At 36.4% G+C, this 16,801-nt stretch overlaps 2 protein-coding genes across 3 annotated transcripts; one reads left to right on the top strand and one right to left on the bottom strand.

Annotated features, from left to right (window-relative positions):
• The first annotated feature begins 6,023 nt into the window (after window positions 1-6,023).
• Window positions 6,024-7,530, top strand: LOC113780899 (organic cation/carnitine transporter 3-like). Its single transcript, XM_027326681.1, has 4 exons — window positions 6,024-6,575; window positions 6,728-6,780; window positions 6,879-7,296; window positions 7,432-7,530. The coding sequence occupies exons 1-4, from the start codon at window positions 6,024-6,026 to the stop codon at window positions 7,528-7,530; spliced, it is 1,122 nt and encodes a 373-aa protein (XP_027182482.1).
• Window positions 7,531-7,636: 106 nt separating this feature from the next.
• LOC113781434 (kinesin-like protein KIN-14J) lies at window positions 7,637-16,780 on the bottom strand. 2 transcript variants are annotated; one of them, XM_027327371.1, is made up of 19 exons: window positions 16,610-16,780; window positions 15,258-15,405; window positions 14,561-14,688; window positions 14,353-14,436; window positions 14,147-14,224; window positions 13,965-14,057; window positions 13,844-13,873; window positions 12,245-12,586; window positions 11,968-12,049; window positions 11,762-11,857; window positions 11,500-11,679; window positions 11,287-11,393; window positions 11,020-11,198; window positions 10,657-10,821; window positions 10,318-10,571; window positions 10,048-10,211; window positions 8,648-9,207; window positions 8,242-8,339; window positions 7,637-8,017 (listed from the first exon to the last, which is right to left on the bottom strand). In XM_027327371.1, exons 2-19 carry the CDS (start codon window positions 15,358-15,360, stop codon window positions 7,956-7,958), a joined length of 2,805 nt encoding a protein of 934 aa, XP_027183172.1. In that variant the 5' UTR covers window positions 15,361-15,405; window positions 16,610-16,780; the 3' UTR covers window positions 7,637-7,955. The 2 variants fall into 2 exon arrangements, with proteins under 2 accessions (XP_027183172.1, XP_027183171.1); XM_027327370.1 differs by having other exon boundaries at window positions 15,246-15,405.
• Between the last annotated feature and the right edge of the window lie 21 nt (window positions 16,781-16,801).

Raw genomic sequence — 16,801 nt, forward strand, 5'->3', positions numbered from 1 at the left:
CTACGAGTGTCGGATCAAAGTGCATGAGGTACCGTTACAAAGTTAAGAGGAAGGGTTACAATTTTCATGAAGACACCTTAATTTAGATCTGAATGGAATTATGGAAAACAGTACCAGAAGTTTGCACTTTAGGGTGACGGACAGGGTCTGTTTGCCGGACCATAACTCACAGCTCACAAATTCAAATTAAGAAATTCCAAAGGCGTTAGAAAACTATGTCATAATGCTAAAACTTTTATGTTTTGGCCAAAACCTGAATCAATACAGAGCAGGGTGAAAAACGGGTCCAAAGTTCCTGTCAGAACTGTCCAAATTCAAAGGCAGTTCTGACAACCGATCTTGTTTTGGTTATAACTGGAGCTACGGAACTCGGATTTGGACGTACTTTATACTGTTTCGAAGCTAAAACCAAGATCTACATTTCTTATGTAGGGGTCAACACCCAGTTCGCACGTTATCCAGGTGAACCGAGCATGACCAGAGGCTAAAACCAAAAGCATAACACAATCCAGTGTTCAAAACAGGTGCAAGTATTTTGGCTATAACTCTGGTTACACTGATCCGTTTGATCTGAAATTTTGCAGGCACATTAAGGACTTAAGAAGCTACAACTTTCATGTTTTGAGAAACCTCTGAATCCATATACAGCATAAAGAAAAATAGAACCCAAGTTCGGATTTGTGGACTGCCCTGTTTCCAGTTTTGCCGGTTTCGAACGTCGCAACCGCACAGTCCGTTTCTATGGTTCTAATACAAACTTTCTAGCCAAACTCATACCAAACAATACTACCTATACCAGATTCTAAAAGACCTACCAATGGTCCGAAATTTCTTCCCCAAATTACCACAAAAATTACCAAACACCAACCACAATCTAGAATCCAATTTCACTAGTTTTTCACTCAATTCAAAAACCCTAACCAACTAAACCCTAACCAATCTAAACTAACTTCCATTTATATTAGGGTTTCATAACCAAACCTGATTTTATTAAGAATTCACCATTCAAATGAGATAATCACACCAAAAGTCCCATTATCAAGTTTAATCACCAACCCAATCAACTAAGAAAACCTATAACAAGAAGCCCTAATTTCTCTTGGTTTGACCGAAATTTCAGCAGCAAGATATCACCAAGATGAACCATTAAACTCTATATAATCACCATCTATATCATATAAGATCATAAAAACAACAAAAGCATCACTTTTCATGGATTCAAGACTTAAACACCAAACTTTAACTTCCAAGAGAGATGACTTACCTTCTAGTTGCAAGTTTCTTAGGTTGATCTTCCAAAACTCAAGCCCCAAGTTGTTCTTCCAAGATTCCAAACTCAAGGTTGATGAACACAAATGCAAGAAACAAAAGCTTTTCTCTCTCTTTTTCTTTCTCTCCCTCTCGGCTCTCTCTCTCTTTCTTTTCCTTTGGTTTGTTTTGTTTTGTTTTATGATTATCTTACAAATCCTATGGTATAATATAGTCAAAGCTTATGGAAGATATTTTCTACTATCACCAATCATATAAAAGCTCCCAATTTGCTCTCAAGCCCTTACACCTTCAACTTTGCATTTGATCCACTCTTGCCCTTAAACATTTGGAACTCTTTCAATTTATTCCATAGGTTATAAACTTAATCTAGTCCAAAACATGTAATCACACTTAATTGCTTCACTAATCACTTTTCTTTCTTAATCACCTATACTTAATCATACCTTAACTCACATAAAAGCAACTAAACAACAATATTTTTGTCATAGGCAAAATTAGGGTTTTAAATCCAATTTAAAATCTTAACAAATCATAACACTAGAAATTTTTTCTAGTTTAGGGTTTTCCTAACTTCTAAACTCACTTAACCTATATAAAATGGATCAAATTCTATACTTACCCGCATGAAAACACACACTAACATAACTAACTTTAACCACCACTCGAATTTAGGATTAGTACAAAAACTAGGGTTTCAATCCTAACCCCAACTCAGGGTTTTCTAATTAACCCTAAAACCCCAAATTTTACCGCACAAATAATGAATATCACCTAATATCAAACTTAATAACTGACCGGGGTCTGACAATTAGTATTTAAACTTTTCACTTGGTCACGTTCGGATACTAGAGGTGCCCCCTGTCGAACCATAACCCCCTATTATGGCCCAGTCTCACCTCACGCAGAGATCACTGGAGATTCGCGTGGATACCAACTGTAATAACCCGCATCCAAGGGTTAGCTCAAATAATTTTTGGATTGAAATCCACTGATCCAAAATGGTTAAACCAAATTACTCAATAGCCTAAACACCCAACCTCTTATACACATTCCATTCCTCTTCCTTTACCGACGTGGGATACTACAGGTCAAGACATGCATTCTGAACCATAAGTCATTTATAGGATTCTTACAGATCATCTATCAATACAATCCTCTTATATAGATAATAGATTGTTCGAACATACGATCTTTTGTAAGAAAATAACCCGTTCTTACTAATTAGTCAGCTTGTATTTGCTTCATAAAGTTTTTGGTGCTACTTTAATTTTGTACCAGAGAATTGAGAAAATAATTGTGTACTTAAAAACCAACAGATGTCGTGTTTTTGTTATCTATTTTTTATTGACATGTTAAAATTTCTCATGAATCCAACTAGTTAAACTCCAGTGCCTAGATTCGCAATCAGAATTGTTTCTCTATACTTCCTCAAAAAAACATAAGAGGTTTGGCTATGGGCTACGATGGTTGCGACGTTGAAATCTTTCTTCTCACGCGCACGCATCAAATATTGTTGACTCAAATGGCTTGCATTACGTTCAATTATTTTAATTTGTGATGCATCCCAATTATTATTATTTATCTTTTCTAAAAATGTAGAACACCAGTAGGCAATTCAGGTACAAGAAGCAATTGCATTTGGAAATTGGAATATTTGACCGTGTCAAACCACCAAATTCGTGCAACAATCCAAGATCAAAAGCCAATCTTATAGGATTTCTCATTGATCAAGTGGCTGATCCATTTTCATTGATGTTAAACGCTCAATAGCTTATAATGCAAGTGAGAGAAAAGAATGAAAATTGAGAAGCAACATCACAAGTTGACAACTTTTTTTTTTTTTAACAAGTTGACGACTATTATACTGACTTGCTGGAATAAGCAAGTGAAGATGGAGGATTCTTTAACTTCGCAAGTCTGCAGTGCTTCACAAGGTCATTTGTCCAAAGTGTGGATAGTGTATTATTTGAAATATTATTTGGAATAGTTACTGTAGCACTTTTTTTGATGTGATGTATGTGAGATAAAAAGGTGATTGGGAATATAAAAAGGTGAGTTGGAAAATGTGTTTATGATGCAAGCGAAATATTATTTGGGATAAAAGCACTATCCAAACAGTCATTTGCTCGAGTACATTGATAGAATAGTAGACATGATGTTGGCTAAACTTTGGATTGTAGTTTTCTGCGAAAACCTTTTATGTTTTTCGTAAACATATTTTTCAGTTAGCTTTTTATTTCACATACACATTAAATTAGTATAATACATTTTTCTACAAAAACTCCTAAAGATAGTAAGCTCTTACTTTTCTACATATTTTAAGTTGGGATGAATTTCCACAATCTATTATTGTAAACAAATAGTAAGAAAAGAAAAACTCTTGGATGGATGATGCTATTGGCCCCTCATGGCCTGGGCAGCTCGGTTGGTCTCAGCAAACCTCCTTAGGAGCTGGTGTCTAGTGTCCGCAAGGATTCGAGTCCCGTGGTTAACGTGTTCGGGGGGATGGGGCCTCTCCTCCCGGGCCGGAGTGGGATTAGTCGGGCCCCGTAAGGATTGACCCGGACATCCACTCCGTCAGAAAAAAAAAAAAAGGATAATGCTATTGGTTCATTGAATATACATAATTATCATGGATGCATGGGTGGTGCAACCAATTTCAAGAAACTGTTGAATCACCAAACCCTTGCAACGTTGGAAGATCTCTATGCACTGCATAGGGCTCCTCATTCACATGTTGCCCATTTTATTGGTTTTCTAAGTGAGAAAATTAGAGGGAACATGACAGACCATGAGACAAACTACCGATCTATTTTAAATATGAAACCGAGGCTAATAATCTCTATTAATCAGAGAGTTGTGTCATTTGCTTGAACCTATTTTCATATATTTTTTTATATTGACCTTGAATTTTGCCAAGCTGGTGATAATATAATATAATCCCATTTGGATCTCGAATTCTTAAATAACGTAAGTGCAGATTAGTATAACAAATCATGTTCAGAAGTTTAGATTAGACTTCCGTTTGATATTAGTTTCGGCTCAGAAATCTTCATCCTTTCCAGCTAGAACTAGAAATATGGACTCGTTATTAAATTTTTGCACTCATCTGCACGAAGCAGCATGATTTTGTGTGCAAAACATAACCCAAAATAATCGGGAAAAGGTTGGTAAGATTGGAAAATTTGTAAGTTGAAGGTCTAGTTCAAAATCTCCTGCTTAAAAAAAAAAAAAACCAAAATAGTTGGGATAGACTAATGAAGAATCTTGTGTTCTCATCTTAAGTTTTTAAAGGTTTATTGATCTTTAAAAAAAAGGTTTGTAAAAGTTTAAACTTCTACCGGCTAATTTTGTACTCTCTTTTTATTCTTTTCCTTCTAAAATATTAAAAAATATTTGCTTGTATTACAAACACGATTCGCAATCTACCTTTCTATTTTCTAATTACTTTTTTATCTCATATATATCACATCACAAAAAGTTCTACAGTAGTCGAAATTGTTACAATCTAAGGATAAATAATGATCATTTGCTCATCAAATGATGAATTTAACTTAAACATATTATACATAAAAGGGCATGTATAATCTACCCAAAATTTGTGGTGGTTGACTTGTATTTGGATAGCCAATTTTGCCAAATAATATTTCGCTTGCATCGTAGTCATATTTTTCACTCACTTTTTTCTATTTTCAATCATTTTTTTTGTCTCACATGTATCATATCACAAAAAATGCTATAATAATTATTTCAAGTAATATCTCAAACAATTTCCCATCCAAACACAATTATATCTTAATTAACTGGTGCCCTTGGTGATTTGGTGTTTAGATACATGTTATAAACAATTAACCCACGTTGAGAATCGTAGTTGTCATTGGATAAAGGGAAAAAAGGACCTTTGTTAACCCGGTAGGTAACCTCTCGCATGCTTGGACAACCAGGACATTGATTAATTTTTTCCTCGAAATGTGAAGAGAATTTGTAGTTTAATTGTTTAATTGAGTCTAGTTATTTACGTTCAAGTTTCCTTTTAATTAATCAATCAAAAGCAGTCTCTCGCTTCTATTAACTCTTATGCCTTCATTTGAATTATTTTTTAATCAATATAAAGTAACTTAGTTTGGAAAATATATACATGGAGATAAGTAAATACATACAATGACAGTCAATGCATATTCAATTGAAATAAGTAGTTTAACTAATTTTTACAAGAGAATTTCACCAATAAATTAAAAATATCAAAATTCTACATGGCAATTTATCATTTCAAATTAAATAATTTTTTGAAGGATTTTTCTAATGTACGCCTATTAGGCACTTGTTAACATATCTAAATTCCACATAATCTACCATGCATATATACATACTAATAATATTTTTTTTTTTATATTTATACACTTTTCTAATTAATCTAACCTTTCCAAAAAACTAACACTGAAGTATTTGCATGCCCATTGGACACCTGATAGACAGACTCTTTTTTGAAACGCATACATATTCCTGTATTCAATTAATGTGTCTATTCAATAAAGAGTAGGAAAGATTAATCCTTCATTAAATGGGATACCTCACAAAAAGTGAGGGTAACGAAGTTTCCAAATAAGTGGGGTTTCCCAAAAATACATGATGGTTACCTTGGGACATCCTAAGAATTCTTTTCGAGTCACAGTTGTTTTCAAAGGAAGTTGAAAGTTGAAAGCCAGATACCACCACAACCTTGTTTCACAAGAATCCCTCCTCTCAGTCATATGGCCGATTCACCTCCCTTACTCTCAAATTCTGCTCCAAGTTCTGATCTTGCTAACAACGGCTTCAGGTGGTCCCAAGTATTACAAGTCATTCTTATTTCAATGACTTCCTTCTTTGAAGCACAACAAACTTTTATCACAATTTTCACTGATGCTAAGCCCTCATGGCACTGCACACAAACTGCAGATGCAATCTGCAATTCTCAATCCAATATTTGCCAACTTCCACCAGGTTCATGGCAGTGGGACAAACCAGCCAGTACATCCATCATATCTGAATGGTCCCTCCAGTGTACAAGCAGTCAAGTTGTTGCTGGCCTACCATCATCATCTTTCTTCGTAGGAAGCCTGCTTGGTGGACTTATTCTCAGCTTCCACCGTGACTCTCTTGGTCAGAAGAAGCTGCTAGTCCTTTCATGTCTTACCATGTCTATTGCTTCTGTATCGATTGCTTTCTCCAGGAATATATGGGACTCCTCAGTCTTGAGAATGTTAAGTGGTTTTGGCCATGCAGCGATTGGATCTTGTGTCCTGGTTTTGTCAACAGAAAGTGTAGGAAAGGAGTAGAGAAGTCAGGTGGGAATAATAGGATTATTCTGCTCTATATTTGGGTTTTTGTCTTTGCCTACAATCGCATATTTTGATAGAAGTTATTCATGGAGGACTCTTTACTTCTTAACGTCTATACCTGCAACTATTTACAGAATGGTGATACAATTCTTTGTGTACGAGCCAGCAAAATGGCTACTACAACAAGGTAAAATACCCGAATCTCTAGCAGTTCTCAATATTGATATAGATCCCAACTCCAATTACACCTTGAGCTTTTCCATGATATTCTAATCAAAAGCGAAGGCAGAAGGTAGACAGTGATCGGTCACTTATGGGAACTTTGTTGAAGGACAGATATAATTTTCAACAGTTAACATTGGCAATGCTTGTTGGATTTGGCATTGGAGTCATTTACTATGGCATGCCAGTAGGTGTTGGCAACTTGGATTTTGATCTCTACCTCAGTATTGCTTTTAACGCCATGCTAGAAATACCATCTGCAGTGATGATCTACTTGGTAAAATGCAGGCACAGAAGTTTACTTCTGGCATTAGCCACCATTAGTTGTGCTTGCGGCATTACGAGTATCATGGTAGGAAGAGGACTGCAAATAGGGCTAGAAGTCACGTCTTTCTTCAGTTCCTGTGTAGTTTTTAACTTGTTGCTAATATACACAGTAGAGCAACTCTCCATAAGCACGAGGCTCTCAACTCTATCGAAGGTATGGCAAGCCATAATGTTAAGTGGTGCAATCAGTCCGCTAGCGATTGCTGTAGGAGGAGACTCCATCAAAATTCTACTACATCTGTTTGGAGTATTAGTATTGATTTTAGGGTCATTGGTTATATTCCTACAGGAAACTAGTATGAGCGGAACCCTTTCGGTCACATTGGATGAGCAACAGCAAGAGCAAGAGAAGGAGCATGATGGATCAAATTTGTGTATTCAAGTATAGACTATGTAAAAATTCATCTGAGTATATTTAATTTTGTGGCATTTGTTTTCTGCCCTTCTAAAATTCACATGTTAGAATCCTAAGAGCAACAATCATTTTGGGTCTCTCTCCAAGTGAATTTAGGTAATTACAGAGCAGAAATAACAAAGTTTCTTAATTACAACCAGCACCGAGCACTCGAGAAAGTGTCTGAATTAATTCACCATGTGTTCTCACTACATGGAAGAAATGGTGAAATGCATTCTACAGATTTTCACTTTAACCTTTGTCAAAGTACTCACTCTACAAGCTTAAGATCCTACATCTCTTCTGATTTGTGACGTCATAATTAAAGGGCACAAATGGCCTTCATTTCTGCAATTGCCAGTCTATTATACAAAAAAGAAGGATTGCAATTCTTTTTTCTCTTGAAGCCTACTCGCTAGTCACTGCCACCTTTTAGAAGGCTTTACCTTGGAGGAGCTGCCAGTTGTGGCCTTTCTAGAACCTAAAAACACCATTAATAGAAGAAGAAATTCAGTGAATATTTTAATTTTTAAATTGCAGGAAATAGAAAATTAGATAAATGGTAAACATAAGATAGCAGGTCAATTTAACAAAAACTCCCTCTGATTCCAATAAATCAATTCCTCTGCTTTCACAAACTGCTTCTGGTGAAGCAAAAGTATTGATCAAAGGGGTACGGACGTTGGTAGAGTATGATGCTCTTACCTGCAACTTTTGACGAGCTCTTTGTGGAAGACAATTGAGAAGATGCTGTACGCGAATGCTTCTGCTGCGGTCTTGGAAGTTTAGATGGCACATCGGGCCTGTAATTAACAATTCACCAAGGTAGAAAAGGCAAAGGAGATAGCATCAGAAACTTGAATTATATATAGTAGCAACATTTGGAAAAGGTCAACATAATTAACATCTTGCATCAGTATAATAGAAAATAAAAAATGCAGCTGAGAGGAAAATCTTGATAGGCTATTTATAATATATTTATCAGGAACTTAAGACTTATTCTTCGACTAATAATTAAAACTTTTTGGTATACCAGAAAATTATACATTAGGGCTGATTGGTACTCATTTGTATTCGGTAAAAATGAAGAGCACAAAGTAGGCAAACTCACTTTTCTGTGCCCTCTGCTGGTGGTTTTGCAGTTTCAGGGAAAAGTGTATACTCTACAATACTATTGATGGAACCATCAGTTTCTGTCCCCATCGAGAGAACACCATCAGATATATCACTTAATCTCTCTTCAGAATCTGCCTCTCCAAAGCCCAAAAGCTCCACATCATCGAAAAGGTTTTGATTTCCCTCTGTTACCACATGCTTTGATTCCAAGTCCTCTCCAAAATTTTGCCCTACATGTGCTACAGCAAGCCTAGATTGCTGAAAAAAATCTTTATGATGCTTTAAGTCATCCAAAGACTGCTGCGAACCAGCTTCAGAATGCTTATCACTGTACTCGGAGCTATTGTCTAAATCAGAAGTAGCTTTCACACCAAAGCTCTTTGCTGCTGATAGTCTACGACTTTGTTGTGAAGTTCCTGCAGAATGTCTTCTAGGAGAGGCTGACCCATATCTTTGAGAACTCATTCCGAGTCTCTCACCAGTTGCATTAACTTTAAGCCGTAGACGTCCAATTTCCTCATCCTTCTTTGCCAGTGAGTCCTTCAGGAAAGCCACCTGGATAATAGACAGATCAATCAAAGTGCATGAAATTATGTAGTAAACCTTGATACTGATAATAAATAAAAATGCTACTGGCTTCAAAATATTTACCAAAACAGAACAATTATCAATTATAATCAAATGTCATTAAAACAGCATTTATCTGAAGAAAAAAAGTGGAACATGTAACTTCAAAAGGAGGTTAAATTTTGAGCCATGTTATGTGAGAAATGGTGTTACAATAGCTCTAATGTTATGAGACACATTATAATAAACTGAATCTTTCTTTTTAAATTCTCCCAGATGGCTTCAAATGGTTGTCTGCTAACGACCATGCCCTTCGATCAGTTCCAGAGTCGAAGAAAAAAAAAAACTTGACCTTGTTATCTTGTTTCAATCTCAAGAACAACCAATCCTCTCTGTAAAGGCATGTAAAGCATTTCATTATCCCATGAAGGTTGATCTGACGTTTCTGGAACTTTAAACCACACACAGTGCTGGTGCCTAAATACATTCCAAACCACTTGTTTGCTCACTATGACGCAAAGAAAATAAACTCAAGCCTGGATTATAGTCACTGGATCAAACGAATTATAGTTCAATCTTGGAAAGCCACCACGCTCGGAATCCACATCTTCAGTAACTTTCACCATATAACTCACACAAAATTAAGATAAACATTTCAGTCAATTTAGAGAAAGACTTATCGCCAGAGGATTTTTTCATATCCAGGACCTAGATATAGGTGTAAAAACCCAAATACTGTGAGAAGGCATCAGCAGTTAACAAGTTGTCAACTGACACGTGCACTTGCAAAAAATTAAAAAAATGACAGTTTATAAAACATTGCAATACCTGTTCCATTAGTTCTCTGACACCCCTACCCTCTCTATTACTTCGTGCAGCACCCAGCTCAACACCAGAGACCCTTTCAGCAAACTTCAGTGTGCTTACAGTCTCAGAATAAGATTCTACATCAGGATTAAGTTGTACAAACATGATAGTCTTTGCTTGGCCACCTGCATAAAGCAGAAAGGCATAAAGCATACCGACAAATAACAGAAAGAGAATACAAAAACTCAAAATTGTAAAAAGAGAAAACACCCTGCGAAGTTGTTTGCATACCTAAAGAACCTTGAAGAACTTGAGTTAATTTGCTATTCCTATAAGGCACATGAGAATTCTTCTGTGCCAGAGCAAAGATCACATCTCCAAGAGCAGATAAAGACTTGTTTATATGTTGCGCCTCCCGCAGTCGATCCCCTGTTGCTTCAGAGCGATCTACTCTTTCACTCCCAGCAAGATCAATGAGATGCAGACAACCACGCAAGACAACATTGGTCTCCAAGTCTGTCCCACGGACATGCACAGTGAGCACACTGCCATGAATGAATTTTAGTCAATTCACACCCATAAGCAAAATCTTCAAAAAGAGAAAAATGCAAAAACAGTGTCTGAAGAAACCTGTGAGATCGGCTGCTTCTTTCATTAAGGGCAGTAGCACCAACAGCCCTATTCATTAACCCAATGTTCATTAATTCCAAGACATCTGAAGTTGATTGAACAGTGTGCATACTAGCATCAGGAACAGCTAAGCCATTTGGTTGTGCGGTATTCCAAATCCCCAGTGTGTGCAAGTCAAGGAAACCAAGGAGGAATGTGTAACATAATAATGCAAACATTAATTGAGCAGCATGTAGCAGAGTTCATGAAAACACAATAATCCTCCAATGAAAGAAATAGTATAAACATATAAAAAAGATTTCTATACTGAATGAAGAGAAAAAGAAGTCAGTCCTCCATATTCCATATGGTGGAAAAGGATATCTCTTCTGAGTACTTTCATTGCACAGCAAGTCACGAACTTGTTCATTATATATCTCAACCATTTGCACGCCTATTTCATATGTTATGGAACTCTTCCTAATTTGAGAAATCTGGAACAAATCATTCAGAGCCCGATAGTTGACCCCCCAATCTTCAACAGCTGATACACCAGGCCCGCTCTATAAACAGATACAAAATGCAACACATGTTTTCAAAAAAGAGCACATACCAAAGATGATGTTTGCATACTCTTATTATGAGGCATACCATAGTATAGGTCTTCCCTGAGCCAGTTTGACCATAAGCAAAGATGCATACGTTGTAGCCATCAAGAACGGATCTGATTAGTGGTTGGGTATCAAGAAACACCTCCTCTGAACACACAGAAAAAATGAGATAATTAAACCAATATAAATCATGTTTTGAAAACTCACACTAAATTAAAGTTCATGTGTGGGATTAATTTGGAATCCTTAAAACCTTGAGTAGCCGCAGGAGCAAAGACCTTATTGAACTTGAACAGGCGATGACCGTCTTTTCCTGGTTTTAAAGGATTCGTAACAACCAATTCTCCATTCTCACCAATATATTCTATGGTTGTTTGTTTTTGACTTTGTCCTGGAAGGAATGGCCTTATTCGACAGTAGACTCTAATATTACCTAGAACAAACATAAGTTACATGAGCTAGAATTTGCATTCCGGCTTGGCAACCCCATTGATTAAACAAACCAGATTTATAACCTTTCAAATCTTGAACCTCATTATACAACTTCCTATTTTCTGCAAGGACTACATGGTAATTCTGAGCTGCATCTACCAATCCTTTCAGCTCCCAACCTGATCAAGATTAAAGATCTATCATGTGAAAAAAAAATAAAAATAAAAGCTAAGCAGACTGCAGAAACATATTCTCAGGAAGAGCAAACAAGAAACACTTTACTCCTTACCAAAGTGATTGATTTCTTCCCGATATGTTTTTTGGGTCTTCAATACCTCTTTCTTTATGGACTCAGAAACTGCTCTCAATTCCTAAGCAAGTTAACATGAATTACGCGCAATACTAGAGAAGATATTAATTGAAGAGCACACAAATCAGGAACGCCAGCTTAGTGGTCAATGACTCAGCACGAGCACTAAGTGATATTCTCCTTTTCTTACACCCTTGCCATCTTTTAGAGATGGGAACGATAATGAAATGATTGTCAAGTTAAAGTTAATGCAAACCTGCAGAGCTCCAGCATGAGAATCTATGAAGTCCTTGAAGCCATGTTCTTTTCTTCTCCATCTCAAGTATTTTGATTCTGAAAAAGCTTCGAGTTCTTTGACCTTCTTCCTTGAGTCATTCAGAAGGGACTCAGTATGCTTTAGTTTCTTTTCCAACTCAGCTTTAGTCTCCATAGCTTGTGTTACCAGTTCTGCACAACTCTTTTCATAGGACTTCTTGGACAATTCCAGCTCTTGCTTGAGCAATGACATCCCAATCTCGTACTGGTCCTTTTGTCTCATTAACCTTATTACATCTTGCTCTTCTACCTTTCTCTTTTCATCAATTTTCAACTTTTCAAGCTGAGAAATCCACATAAAGAAAATATTGGTCGCAGTAGAGAAAAATTTATCTAATTGACAAAATAGTACAATTACCCTAACTATCCCATCAATGACATTCCAGATGCTAATTGAGAACATATCAAAAGGAAAACTATCAGTACTATGTGCATATCATTTTCCAATGCTGAAAACACTTAATTGACAGACTCAATTCTCTGGATCTAGATTCAGACATCCAGTAAGCCCATTCAACTGCATTCTTGTGAGTTGTAAGGAAATAGTCATCCCACTTCAATATTAATCTGGATTTTGATGTAAAAGAATTTTCTTACATTAGAAATTCAAGCAGCCAATGTTTTAGTCTAATGCAATTCTTATGTAAAAATGAACCATAAACATTGTTGAAGCACTAAGTCAAATCCCAAAGGCACTGGAGAGTTTCCAGAAGCAAAGGAAAGAAAATTTTCCATGGTGACAAGAATACTAAGGCTCAGAACATATAAAACTGAAGATCTGTAAGAATAAAAAAGGCACATGCAAAGTACCTAGTCATTCCCCACGTCAAACTTTGAACAAGAATATAATGCATATACTATTTGGATTCACTAATATTGGCAAAAGAAAAATGACAATGAGAGCAATTCTTAAAGCCTAGACATGTATTACATCATAGATGAATGGATGAGGATGACAATGATAGCTATAGCTCTAGGAATTTCAGAGGAAAAGAAAAAAATAAACTCAGCAGTAAGCAGGCAGAATTATATGGACTGACATCGTGTTTGAAGAGGATGTGATAGGGGCAGGCATTGTGCTAAACTATGCCTAACAGGTAAGACACAAGGCAAGCAAACTGTGATGACAGTTCTCAAAAGGCATCAAAATCCAATTCTCCTTTCAAGTCACTTGTTAAGCCTAACAGTCCCTATGACAGTGCAGATATATCTGGCATCCTTGTTTAAAAGATACCAAGTCAAGTGCTTATTGTGTACAAGCTTCTTCCTTTCATCTCTTCATGCTTTTCTTTGCGAGGAAGAAGCCAGTAATGGAATGAGTATATCTATAATGGTGCATTTATAAAACATAACACAGATAAAGGCTCTGTACTTCATTTTTTTTCCTTTCTTTCAAGAACTCTAATAGAATTACTCATCTATCTTTTCTTTTCTTATCAACGACTGGCAGAAGATAGGAACTCACAACCCCAGATTTAGCTGGAAAGGCAATACAAACAAGGAGAATGCTGTACCATGCTCGTAAGTACAAGACACTAACCTTTATCTTCTGAAGCTGGTTGATCACAATCTGCAAGCAGCAAAGCCACAAACATGAAGTTGAATGAGAAATTCAAAAAGAAAAATCCCAGGTGTTGAACACATAAAACTTCTCATACTACCTCATTTTCTTCAGTTGTTCCGGTTGTAAGAGTTTCAAGTGCTCTAATTTTAGACTGATACTTCTCTTCGCGAGACTTGTACAAATTGCTTTGCTGCAGCCAGAATGACATACAAACTCATCAGCAAATATCGAAACAACAAGAAGAAACTCTTGCTGGGAAAGTAATAATTAAGGACTAACCTTTCTAAAACTTTCAGCATGTTTTGAAACTCGCTGCTCAATCTCTTGTACTACCAATTTTAACAAAGAAGCTACACACTGAGAAAGGGGCAACAAACCGTCAGTTATAACTTTGAAAAGAATTTGACAGGAAATTCAAGAAAAACTCGTGAACAATATGGGAAGAAACATTCTTGCACTGGTAAGTTGCTTGCCACCTTCCATACCTGAGGTATGTCACCATTCTTTCTCTCAATGCTTTCGTCCAGGATTGCATTCACAACACTAAAAAGTGATGGTGTGGAGGCATTCTGCAGAAAAGTATAGCTCAGATTATAAGAGAGCACAAGCTATATAGTCGAGAAAATTATAAATGAAATAAACGAGTGAATAAGTTCCACTCTTTCCTGATAGAGGAAAAGTGACGTCCACTACCTCTAGACTGTTCAGCTTCATCATTTCTGAAATCCTAGCAGCTGGAAGGTCAGCAAAAGATCCATTCTTCAATGGAAAGATATCAGAGAACTTACTCCCTTCATGATGAATTGCTGCAGCTGATAGTCCTGCATGGGTGAAAGAGGCTGATAGAATTACAGGACATGCAGAGATCTCTAGCTGATGTACCACCTTATCCATACAACTCCACTTCATATTGAGCTTAAAAAGTGCAAACCACATAGCTTTCAATAGAAAGCAGAGGATCTAGGCTGACTCTTTATTATTATTATTTTTTTTAATAATGCAGGGCGGGATTTAAAAAGCAGGGAGGGAGAAGGGGGGAATTGAACCCAAGACCATCTAATTCCTAAAGCTTCAACCTTAGTCACCAGACCAAGCTCTTCGGCGATCTAGGCTGACTAATGGAGTTAAACAACGAAGCACTTTCTGAACGATGTTTAGCAACCATTATAGATGTAGAAAAATTGTAATGACCCAAAGAAAAATATTAAAGCAAAAGCTGTACTTATTAGCTCAGCAGAGTGCAATAGTTCCAAGGGACTTTAGGATCCAGCCTGTCCATACTTCTTGAGTTATCACAGATTAATGTTGTTCTCATAATTTAGAAGATGGGAAAAACGATAAAACACATATGATCAAGAAAAATTGACGACTAACGTACCTTCATATGTACCTTTAGAGTTTTCTCTTCTTTCAGAGACATCACCATTGAGGATTTCATTCAAACTACCTGGATCCCCATTTTCATTTTCATAGACATCCGAATCTCGATGCATGATAATGTTGACAGCAGATTTGGTAGATATAATATGGAACAACTCCTAGAAACGAATATTTCAGTGACATCTTATCAGAAAAACAGAACTTGAACTTCTCAAAAAAAGAAACACTGATGATAGGATACACATGCTATCCCCGAGCTTTTGTGAACTCATACATAACATAAAAGATCACGTAAAGTGTCATTCACCCACAGAGAAGATCCAACTCAATTGCTCAATCTTAACCTAGGAAGGGAAGATAGAAACCTAGATAAAAATCTTTACGTTTGAAGTTCTTGATAAATGCCGAGCAATAGCCGTCAAAAACAAATAGAAGAGCTAATCTTCACTAATATTTTCAAGATCAAAATTGCATCTGACCAAAAACAAATTGATGAATGGGGGCTACTTAAAAAGGCCCACAGACATGGCTTCTGCCATTTACAAACATCAAACTATATCATACTCTCCAGCTGCATAAGTTAGTGTTTTGTCCATAAAACTTCAAATAAAGCAACTAAGCTTCATAAAGTTTTCCACTTTAGTAGCTACCGTTGTGCTTATCCTCAAGCCCATATAACTACCCCCTTCTAGGTACTACAATTAGTCAAGTTAGAAACTTTTCTTTAGATTTTTCCTCATTCACAGGTCTGATTGGCTCAACTATAGCTCATAGTTTTCCAATTCAAATTCACAAGCACATCCCAACCAACAAACTTTACAGCATTGTGAAAGCAAGGCCAGATCCAAAATTCTCCCATAGCCCTTAGCCACAAGATTCCCTAGATGGAAGCAATAAACTTGTTTTCCTACATTTTCAGCTTGCTTTTCGCCATTTCTACACATGCATGAATCCAAATTCAGCATTTTATCAACATAATTTGCTCATACAGAAGCACATAAGCTCCAACTCATCTCTAAAACATGGCAGCTCAAAAAAAAAAAGGAAAAAGATTTAAAATCCACAAAAATCATGATCAGATAAAAGAAAAAAAAAGTCACCATAATCCACGTAAACTGCAACGCTTAAACGCGCGTAGTCTGTGAATTCTGCGCGTCATTAAACTCATAAGAACTTAAAACTTGGTAAAATTAAAGCTTAAACCAACGATTAATCCACATTCAGCAAACAATTAACATTTTCATAAACAGAATTTAAAGCTTAAAAAAAAACTCAATCTTGAACCGATAGATAATCACATTAAATATCAAGACTGGTTTCACAAATTATAAAAGGAAGGAAACCTAGAAAAATGGTACGAACCTAGGAGTAGCGAAATGCAGGAGATCTAGAGGGAGAAAGCGAGAATTGGAGCACAGCAGCGCTTGGGATACATACAGATCGGTGAATGCATCAAAAAATGTAAAAAGAAAAAGAAAAAGAAAGAAGAAACAGCTTTTGGGGAAGGTGTATTTTAGAAGTGAAGAAAAGAGGATTGCGTAATGATTATTATGT

Source organism: Coffea eugenioides, chromosome 8 (assembly GCF_003713205.1).
Source record: "Coffea eugenioides isolate CCC68of chromosome 8, Ceug_1.0, whole genome shotgun sequence".
Taxonomy (NCBI): domain Eukaryota; kingdom Viridiplantae; phylum Streptophyta; class Magnoliopsida; order Gentianales; family Rubiaceae; genus Coffea; species Coffea eugenioides.